At 48.1% G+C, this 11,117-nt stretch overlaps 1 protein-coding gene across 6 annotated transcripts in view; it reads right to left on the bottom strand.

The window, feature by feature from the left end:
- Positions 1 to 1,174: 1,174 nt before the first annotated feature.
- The window catches only part of SAMD4A (sterile alpha motif domain containing 4A), a 240,408-nt gene continuing 230,465 nt past the window's right edge, over positions 1,175 to 11,117 (bottom strand). For 4 of the 6 annotated variants that reach the window (XM_027111287.1, XM_027111291.1, XM_027111288.1 and 1 more), the window contains one exon: positions 8,636 to 9,894. In XM_027111287.1, the coding sequence (XP_026967088.1) occupies positions 9,848 to 9,894 (47 nt within the window). In that variant the 3' untranslated portion in view covers positions 8,636 to 9,847. Of the gene's footprint in view, positions 5,561 to 8,635; positions 9,895 to 11,117 lie in introns of those variants that run through there. The other 2 variants (XM_027111290.1, XM_027111292.1) reach the window with 1 other exon arrangement.

Genomic DNA, 11,117 nt, shown 5'->3' with positions numbered 1-11,117 from the left:
CTGCTGGGCCTGTGAGCTGTGGCCGCTGAGCCTGCGCGTCCGAAGGCTGTGCTTCGCAACGGGAGAGGCCACAACAGTGAGAGGCCCGCGTACCGCAAAAAAAAAAAAAAAATTGCTAACTAACCCCGTTTGGGGCACCGTGCTGAGCCCTTTATGGTCCCTCTAATCTCACAACTCTCTTATCTCCCCTCATTCCACACATTTCAAAAGTGAGGCTCAACTTTTCTCTTGTACACTAACCTCTCTCAGAATACTGAGATAGAGCTCACCTGGGTTATGGGAGTTTAACTGCAGGAGGGATTTCATTGAATGTCTCAGCTTACGAGGCATTTCTTCACATTTCCAGGGATCCTTTTGCATCTTGTCAGTCTCTTCAGCAGCTTGAGCCTGGTGGAAAGGCAGTCACCGGATGGTCCCTGTCACAATGTTAAGCCGTGGTTGCCTCAGAGAAATCTCAGGTTGCTAGGTTTTGGTGGTAATAACCTCTGTATCCTATGTTTTATTTTGTCTTTACCTTTCCTTCTTTCTTTTATTTTTTGGACTAGAGTTTTAACTACACAAACCTTGAGTGTCATAGGCCAAAACCCAAACCAAACCCAAGGCTCAGAGAGGTTAAGTAACTTGCTCAAGATCACACAGCCAGAGAAGGCTGGAGCCGAATTCAAACCCAGGTTTGTCTCTCCAACCGTATGCTTAACTGACACATTATGTAGAATTTATATTAATGTATATTATATATCTTACTGGAATTAGAAGTATTAAAATAAGATTCAAGCCATGTGTATTGAAAACCCCAAGGCTCCAAGGAGGCTACTGTTCATGCTGTGGTTAAGGAGTAAAATAGGATTTCAAAGGCACTGAGGGTGGAGAGCAAGCTATAAACAGTACCACCTGCAAGGTTAGTTTTTATTTAGAAACATGTCCCTAAGTCAGGTGATACATTTATTGGTTACTCTGGGCACAGATCAAGCTGCATAAAATTTTACACCTCTCTTCCTACCTTTTTTGTTAAAAAAAAGTAGCTCATGGTTGGAAGACACAGTTTTCATAGAATGGTCAGGGGGGAACAGTTTACAGGGATGTCAGGCTTATTCTTCCTGGCTGGCTTATTTCTAAGATTCAGTTCTTGTTTTCTAATCGATCATATTGACGAAAATGAAAAAAGACACACACCAGTGTTACAAAACCTTGTATTAATCATTTCCCTTCACTTTCAATATAACGTTGATATGAAATATAGCCATGATTCTTAGTTACATGGGAGGAAATGAGTAATAAATACATTGTAGCAAGTTTAAACCACAAGGGTGTTTCACTGGTAACATTTGAAAACTGTACACTTGCAAAGAACAGCTTCTTCAAACATTAGTATATCTGTATATCAGTAAAGCTTTTACATGTAACAAACATGCTATTTCCATATATGACAAATTTAAAAAATATGCATTGCTTGGCAACATGAACTAGGCAAAAATAGTTCTTTGTTCACTAACTTTATACAGGAAAACAGGACGAAAGGCATGCATGTACAATAGGGATGTCTGCATGGGGCATGCAACAAAAGAAAGCTTTTTAAAAGTCAGCTTACATTAGGCATAAATACATGAGGGTTATATATTAATAAGGGAGGAAGTCTTCTGTTTGACATTATTAACATTCCTGTTTTCTTCCTATTCCTCCCAGAGGAATACACATTCACCTTTAAGTAAAGATAAAGGAATTACAAAAAAATAAAACTCACTTTGCAAACATCTCTGATGACTTGTAAAACAAAAAATCAACATTAGTGTTATCACAGCCCCATGTGCAAATTATCCTCCCCCAGGGCCTTCTTGTAACAGGCACACCCGAACGCCTTGGTTAGGCTGTTTCCCTGCACCCAAGCTGGGGCCACCTGCCCAAGACATCCCCAGAGGGCCACCGAGATGGGGGCTGCTTTCTCCTCCCCTCGCTGCCCTTCTGGTTGTGCGCCTATGCGTTCAACCCAGCTCAGCCCCCAGGCCAGGCTCTCAGGGAGATCCCGGTTCCAGAGGGGGAACATGCATCTACAAACCTTGCACTGGCAGTAGCTACAAGAGGGGCAGAAGAACAGAAGACCCGGAGAAGGCTCCCATTCCGTAAAAGGCAGCCAACGACACCTCAAAAGAAAACCTTGTTTCCCTCAGTGTCTCTTCAAATGAATGGGAGAGGGGGCCCAGCTCTAGCTCCAATCCTGAGTACCAAAAAGGGACCGTCAATACACAGCATTGGAGAGCTTGGTGCAAACAGCCGCCCTCTTCAGGGCATTGATTTTGCTTGCTGGCCCTTGGTTTAAAAAGTGAAACTCAAAAAGCATGTGGAAAACAAAACAAAACATATCAGCAGCAATGTTTCATTTCTTGTACACAGTTCATGTGTGTCTTCCTACTGTTTCTGGTAAGAAACCACTATGAATAAAAAGCACCAATAAAACATCATACATGATAACAATATCGTAGAACACCACTGTCCCTGGGACAATGTAGAGATGTCAAATACACACTGCTTAAATCAGAACAAGGGGAGAAAAAAAACCCATGTAGTGAAATAGATTTTACTCTGAGATTTTTAATGTTTACTATTTACTTAATATAAAACAGTTGCATTTGGGGGTCAATGGGTAAATACAAAAAAAGGCACTGCCGCTTTATTACTAAATATCCGACTTCACAGCCTTCTATGCATGCAACTGTTTGATTTTTTTTTTTTTTTATAAATAAAGTTCTTTTGCTTTAGGATTTTTAGATTGAGCTGTATACCTGCAGTCAACACAGGACTCAAAACAAGGTGGGGACAGGCGCCTAAAATTTATCAGAACAGTCAACTTAAAAAAAAAATTAAAACACTAAGAGCAGAACACAACTAAGTAGATAAATCTATACACAGTCAATGAAAAATAAGCTTTTCTTTTAAAAAAAGAATTATGTTGTTATTAATAACAGACTTTATCATGGTTACCAGCCATAGCAAGTTAATAAGTAACATATCCAAAATAATATCTCTAATAATCAGATAACCATTGTTTCTATATTCAGTGAAGGAATAAATAGAAATTCAGATTTGCAAATACTTTAAGGTCTTCATCCTTTTAAAGGATTCATGCTCATGTGATTGTGTTCACAATCTGTTTTCTGAACAACCCGAGTGTTTATGGATATACGTGTTTTGCAGCAGATCTGAATGCTTTTTAATTTCTCCACAAGATGTGTTATACCATTGTTTTTTTTTCTTCCATTAACGTTCTTAGCATCCAAAAAACACCTTCGCAAACCCTCTGGTCTTGCCTTTGGCCTTCAACATCTTTGACTTGTCCTTCCTGGCTCACACGATTGTCCATCCCAACACATTCCCCAAGTAACCCTAAGCTTGCTTAGAAAAGGGGAGTGGAGGATGAATGTTAATGGCACTTGGTTAAAACATATCAACTAAAAAATGCTGCCTCTTTCTGCAAATGAATTTGCATCTTTAGAACTTAGTCACCCATGGAGAGCCCCCCTTTTTTATAAAATGCAGTGCAGGATGTTGTGGATTCAATGTTCTTTGCTTGCTAAAGGCTCTCTGTGGTTAAGATGTTCTCACATTTTAGACCTTAAGAAGACTTTGCAAGCTTCACAACATCCAAGGCTGTGTTGGGTGTACATTTTCAATCTTGAAGGTAGAAGAAAGCTGTTTGGATTTCATTAAGGCCTTTTAAATTGTATTTACTTCATTATTTTAAAACATAACCCCAAGCAAACGCAGTGATTTTCATGGTCTGATCTCTTTAATTTCGACTCTGACTTTGCTAAAAAAACAAACCCCCAAAATGGTACCAGACACCCATTCAATAAACAGGCCTCCTACCATCTCCCTGATCTCGCCTCTGGCTGAGCTGTCACACCATCATTTACACAACCCAATTTTCCAGCGCAGAGCACAGCTCCTCTTGGATCTCCTCTAATACCCTCTATTGCATCAAATTCCAAACGTAGTCTTTCTTGCCCTTAAGAAATAGAGCTATTACTTTTTGGTAGCATAGTTTGTTAATCTCTCACCATGTTAAGTAGTAGTTTTGTCTCCCTTCCATGCGGGTGGATAAATCAGCCGACAACACAGCAAATCCCTGACGTACGTGATAGAATCATCATTTCCATCATGAAGTCGACCTTTCTCACATCTTCTTCCACTGCCCACCTGGGATGTCTCCCTGCAGCTCTCTTGCCACTTGCTGACTGACCGTTTATACACTGTTGCCGGACCTTGCTCTTTTCCTCCTCTTCCTCAGCGGTGAGCGAGCCAAGGGGCTGCAGCCCCCAGGCTGGGGTTCCTGAGAGCAACCCCCCCAAAAGTGGCCTTTTGAGCTTATTATCTGGGTATTAAGGCCTCTTGCTAGGGAAAAATATCCATCCTTGCCTTTTCTCCTCCAGTGAAACTTGTACCCACGTGTGTGTGTGTGTGTGTGTGTGTGTGTGTGTGTGTGTGTGTGTGTGGAGCGAGGCCAGGACTGATAGGATGACACCCCATGGTAGGGTGGGGAGAAAGAGGTTCTCCGGGTGAGAAGCAAATCCAGCGTAGAAAGGGCAGCAGGATTCCTTTAGACTCCCTAGGTGACTGCGCGCAATCCCATAACCGATCACATGGTGGCGCCCTGCCCAGTGCTCCGCCCACTCCAGCCACATCCTCAACTCCAGCTACACACTTCTCCCACCCACAGGTGGGAGACACAACTCAGGCCTACGTGACAGCTCCGTCTTCCCGAGAAGCAGAGCTTGGCAGCCATTTAAAAAGACAACCCTGCTGCTATTATAAAAATAGAGGAAAAAATGAATCCATAGCAACAAATCCTTTACAAAAACCATAGTATGAAGAAAAGTTCTAGCCCAACTCTTTACACATTATGTACCCTTTAAAATTGTTATGTAAACAATACACAAATCAAAGTTTATCTGAAATTTTGTTGGAGGGAATTTCTCCCTTCCTGCCCCCGTTGCCATGTGGACTTCTTCTGCGGCTGGATTTCAAGCAGGGGCCTCAGGGAATCCAATCAGGGGAGATATAAAAGAGCGAGCCGCCGTCGTGCTTTGGTCGCAGGCATCCGTGCTTTCCTCCCGGGGCCTGACTCTGAAGGCAGGCTTCTGAGAAGGCTCCCAAGGGCTGGGGCTTCTGCCTCCCTCCCAAGTCTCTCATCTCTTTCCAAGCGGTACCCTCTTTATTTTCCCCCTCATTTCCATCCAAGAAGCCACTTGCATTCCCTCCACCCGTTCCCAGTCCTATGTTTCCCTTAGAGATCCCTCCCCATGCCCCACACCAAGCCATCCCACGACAGAAACAAATGACGAAATAACCAGTCCCAGGTCTACTGATATGTTTACAAGGACGACCTACGCTCTCACAAAATCAAAATGGGAGAGGGACCAGGGGAAAAGAAATGGCTGCAAAGTATCTTGGAGGATTCTGTGCAACCCTGAAGATGGCTAACACTGGACCCACAGCAGTCGATTTCACGGCCAGCGCGGTCACTCTCATCTTCAGCTCTAGATTGTGGAGGTCCGGTCAACCCCGTCTGGGAGAGAAAGGAGGACACAATGGGCACAGGTGAGCAAAGCAATTCCATTCATGCCCACCGATTCCAGCGTCATGCCTGTTGGACCTCCCAGTCTCTGAGGACAGATAAGGGTTAAATTCATCCATCCATCCATTCACTCATTCTTCACATACCCACCCACTCAACATAGCTATTTTTGCCAGGAGCCATACTGAGCCTGGAAACCAAGATGAAAAGACCTAATCCTCACACTTTGTCCAAGTATATATATATCCTAGACAGGACACAGACATGTACACTGACAATGACACATGAGGGATGGTTGCTGTAATGGAGTATGTACCAGGCACAGCAGGAACAAGGGGGAAGGAGTGTTTAGGTTGCCCTTGGAAGTCAAGGATGGTTTCACAGAGAAAGAAAATGACTTTGTAGATGGTCTGGTAGGAGAAGAAAAGAGGAGGCAGGAGAGTATTAGGGTGGGGAGGGCATACAGCTCATGTACAGGCGTGATGCTGCTCATCAAATGGTGGGCCTGGGGGCGGGCTGGAGGTTTAGGATGAAGGACAGGAGGAGTGGCAGGAGATATGGCAGAGAGCCAGCTAGGTTTTGCAATACACATGCAGGTGGACCTGTCCAGCTCATGTCCCTTTCTCTGGGAGCATCTCCCTTTCCCCCTGAGTCCCTGCTGAAAGGCCAGGGATGAGTGTTGGTGACTGTGATCTCTGATCACAGCTGAGCAGACCAGGGGGATGCAGCTGACCCAAACTGATCCAGATTCTCTGTCTCAAGAATCTGATCGGGGGCAGAGACACCAGGGTGAGATTTTTTTTTGGCACCTGGAACTGAAAGATCCAGTGGACATGGAAGAGTGCTGAGGCCACCCAGCATATGCCATGTCGGTGTTACGGAGAATCGGTGAAACCAGGCTATAGAGAAAGTGGGGGACATGCCTGTCAGAGAGGAGAGGCCATGAGTGAGTCAGACCACACAGGGAGCCGACGGCTGCCCAGCCCCTTTTCACACGGGAGAGTCCCCAGAATCAGACCGTAAGGGTCTTGTGTACTATTAACAGGAGCTTGGACATAGGTAATTGGGGATTTATAAGTGGTAGAGTAACCAGATTTGACTTCAGAATGGTTTCTCTGGCATGGCTGGTGGTAGGTGAACCAGTTAAGAGGTCCCTACAATGGTCCATGCTAGAGTTTCTCCAGTGAGCAGAGAGAGGCATGGATTAGTCATAGGAGGTAGAAATGACTATGTTCAGTGACCACTAAATGAAGGCCAGGATGGGATGCAGGATGCCTCCCTGGTTTCACTGACGTCCACATGTCAGTAGATGTGTCTTGGTCTAAACCTCCGCATCACAAGGCCCGTCTAGCAGAGGTGCGTCTAGATGCAGTGGGCGGAGCTCACTGTGTGAGAGGGGCGTGGCCGACTGTTCCAGGGAAAGCTGGAGGACCTAAGTGATACAGGGGAGCACTGAGCCCACGGCAGGGGCCTCCTGGCCGCCTCATGGGGGGTGCCAGGCTGGCATCTTGCCAGCAGGGACTTGGAGGGAGAATGTTTCTTTCATTCAGATTTTTAATGAGATCACTGTCGGTCCACATAAGAAAGAGCACCCTGTTTCTGAGTTTGCCCCTAAGGTAACATTTTGCAAAAGTATAGTATAGTATTACCACCAAGATAGTGACATTGATGTAATCTACCCATCTTACAGATTTTCCCAGTTTTACTTGTACTCGTGTGTGTGTGTGTGTGTGTGTGTGTGTGTGTGTGTGTGTGTAAAGTTCTACATGAGTTTTTGAGAGATTTTAAAGAAGGGAAGCAAATGGCCCCTGAGAGCATCTGTTGTTTCAGATTATCAATCCTAGAGGTCCCCAGATGTGAACGTATCACCTCTTCCTGCCTTCTACGCATGTCGACCGTAGCCTCTTGAGTGGTGGCCCAGCAGTGGTAACTGGCTGTGGGAGAACAGTGAGTGTGTGTATATGTGCACACACATGTGTGGGTGGGGTGAGGGTGCAGAGGCCACTCCCTCGTCTGTAGAAGCGCAGTGCACACCCTTGCTGGGCCTCAACTCGTCCATTTATTAATGTCAACCTTCCATAGCTGTTGAAGTGAGGAGCTGTAAACAAGAAAATCTCAACTAACCCAGCCCCAAGTTGCATTTTCACAGAATTCTCACCCTATACCTCATCCTCCAAGGGTGATGGTTGGTATTCACCTGCAGGGAAATGACCAGTAGGTTAAGTCCAGACTCACTATTTACAGTTGTGCGGGTCGTGCACTGCACAACTCAAAGGGGCACCATCCACATGCAACCATCATAGGTTTTGTAATTACTATGGCAAATTTCAAATGAAAGGCAGAATAATGTCTTGAGAAAGTGGAGCCTTTTCCCGATTTGCACTTATATCGGCTATAAGTGGAGCTTTAAGTCCCAAGAAGGAGTGAGGAGAGAAGGTGGGAAGGAATGACAACGGGATCAGGTGAAGCACAAACCCCAGAACATCCGAGGTGGACCGTGCATTCCTCTTTATGGTTTGATTCACTATGGACGCCATTCTGCCGGGCGGAGCCTCGCAGACTCATTCTGCTGGTACTGAGTCTCCCTGAACACCTGGGGCCACCAGTCAGGAGCAAGCCCAGCAGAGCCAGATGAAAGCCTTAAATAAAGACTCACAAACCAAGATGGCAGAGGCAACCCACCCCCTGGGCTTCCTCACCGGTTCTGTCGGAGGGGCCTGGGGAGAGAAAAGAAGAGATGGATAGGGAAGGCTAGGATAGGAAGATGGATAGGAAGTAGCTTCGACCAACACCCAGAGGGCAGCAGTTACTGGAGGAGACTGAAAAAGCAGAGATGCCGGCACAAAAGGATGGGCCCCAAGGCTTGGGGCCCGGGGAGCAGCCCCGTTAGAATGGCCATCCTGGGATGTGGTGTCCTAGGAACTTGGACACCTCTCCCCTTCTTTTCTTTTCTTTTTTTCGGTACGCGGGCCTCTCGCTGTTGTGGCCTCTCCCGCTGCGGAGCACAGGCTCCGGACGCGCAGGCTTAGCGGCCATGGCTCACGGGCCCAGCCGCTCTGCGGCATGTGGGACCCTCCCGGACCGGGGCACGAACCCGTGTCCCCTGCATCGGCAGGCAGACTCTCAACCACTGCGCCACCAGGGAAGCCCTCCCCCTCTTTCCTTGAGATACAAGCAGAGGAGCATCTTTTACTACTCTGCTTTCCTCTCCCTGGTCATTCGTCTTCGTGTAAGATAACTTCACTCACTGGCAGAAGTTCTGTTCCCAGCAAAGTCATCTCCGTTGGCACCTGGCGGGGGTCGGCCAGCAGAAAGGTGCTGTCACAGTGGGAGGGCACACCGCTGCCACCGCACCCAACTGGGCCACCCTGAACCTAATTTGCATTCCCTGCTCAGGAAACTGCTTATGAGGCTTCCCACCAGAGAGGATTATTGAGAAAAAACACAGCAATAAAAAGGCTTAGGAGATTAACGAGATGAAAACATTAGCAAAAAAACCAGTTCACAGATGTTTCCTGTAAAAATAGAAGAACAGGCTAAAAATGGAGTCTTTCAATGAAGACCTCCCTTTAATAAAGAGCATTTGGCATTACTGCTCTTAATGATGATGATGATGTTAGCACTTAGCAGATTGATAAGAGCTTCCAACACACCAATTACCTGAGATCTGTCAAGCCTGGGGGGAGGTCAGTCCTCCTGGCTGACTCTCACAGGCAATGCAGGACTCAGTGGAGTCGCCCTGCAAGCCAGCGCCTGTCAGGTGTCAGGTGGGAGGGCACCTGGGCTGCCTACAGGGGGCTGAGCCTGGGCTGAAGGCTCAGGTCCGGAGGCCTTCCGTTTAGGACAAAATTGAGATATAATTTGCACACCACAAACGTCACCCTTTTAAAGTGTACAACTCGGTGGTTTTGAGCATGTTCACGAGAGTTGCGCAGCCATCACCACCATCTAATTCCAGGCTATTTTGTCACCCCCGAGAGAAATCTGGTGCCCGTTAGCAGCCACGCTCCATTCCCACCGCCCTCCAAACCCTGGCAGCCACTGATCTGCCTTCTGTCTCTGTAGGTTTGCCTATCCTGGACGTGTCACGTTAAGGGAATCACACACGGTGTGGCGTTTTGTGTCTGGCTTTTTCACCCATTAGCATAATGCTTTCACAGATCAGCCATGTAACAGTACTTCGTTCCTTTCCGAGGCTGAATGGCATTCCACCGTGTGGCTATAGTGCATCTCGTCCATCCATATTCATCTGCCGACGGACCTTTGGGTTGTTTCCCGTTACTCGTCAGGGGCTGTCAGGGTGCTGACCCAACCTCCTCGGTTACCTGGAGAAGAGGAGCTGGTGGCACCACACGCGGACGTACCGGGAATGAACCAGTGGTGCCGCAAAGCTTCTAAGATCTGAACTGAATGGCCAAGGGAGAGAGTGGTGTTTGCAAATGGGGTTCCCCGGAACCCCCGCGGGGGGTCACGGAGGGAGCTGTGCACCCCACCGTCTGTCTGCTCAGCAGCCCTGGGAGGCCTTCAGCTAGCTCCCTTCTGGTACGGAGCGGAGGCTTTCTCCAGGCTATGGAGACCCTTGCATGGGTGAGGTCAGGTGGGTGCAGTCCCGGCCTGTACTCTGCTCCACACAGAGCATTTACCTTTGTCCTATTTGGTTTCAGGATAAGCCTGTGTTTGTAGAGACTGAAAATCTAAACACCCCTGGTCAGGAGGACAAAGCTCTCTGGAGCAGTGGCTTATGACAGCCTTTCTTTCTGCTGCTGCTGGGCTAGCACAAATTGTGCCTCTCCGTGTACCCGTCTCTGGCTCTGCGGTGGGTGAGCACGTCCAGACCGGACAGGGCTGTCGGGAAGGGTCACAGGAGGCCTGTCTCAATCTCCATGACTCACAGCCTCCCTGGAGGTTGGCAGGAAGGGGCGGACGTCTCTCCTCTGTCTGCCAAACATCCCCAGGGCTGGCAGTGAGTCCAGGCCAGAGGAAGGCACCCGTTTAGTACCAGGAGGGCACTGAAGGCCTCCCAGGGCTGTTGTGACGATGCAGGGCTGCAGACCAAACACACAGTGGGACGACCCAGCTGCTTCTGGGAGCTCCTCCAGGGGCTGCAGCCCTGCACACCCCTGGCGCATCCAACTAGACCGTCCCTGTCACGCTGCGAAGGACGCCTTGGACTGCTTGGGGCTCTGGGCGTTGTGGAAGCCATTGGAACAGGGAGATGTAAAAACAAGGAGGGATTTTGGTTTCAGAAATTCTATTTTTAGAGCAAGTTGGGATACGCTTGGACCGGACTGGGGGATCTAGTGCCGAGAAGGAAGGAATCCAGTGCTGTGGGGGAATGTTTCCACTAAAAGCCACGTCTTGTGTTCCTGGCTCCTCCAGCGCCCGCACTGGGCTAGGACAGCTGCGGGGCTGGGACTCCAGTGTGCCCCGGTGGGGGGGAGCCTCTGGGGAAAGAGGGCAGCCTCGGTCTCCGGGGCCCCGAGGCACCTCCCAGAGAAGGAGGAGCAAGGGCGCTGGCGGCCCCCGTGTATGGCGAGGCTTGACGAGG

Source organism: Aethalodelphis obliquidens, unplaced genomic scaffold, assembly GCF_003676395.1.
Source record: "Aethalodelphis obliquidens isolate GAN/ISIS:26980383/991018 unplaced genomic scaffold, ASM367639v1 scaffold10, whole genome shotgun sequence".
NCBI classification, from domain to species: Eukaryota; Metazoa; Chordata; class Mammalia; order Artiodactyla; family Delphinidae; genus Aethalodelphis; species Aethalodelphis obliquidens.
The sequence above is the reverse complement of the archived record's forward strand: the minus strand, read 5'-3'. Positions and strand labels throughout refer to the sequence as shown.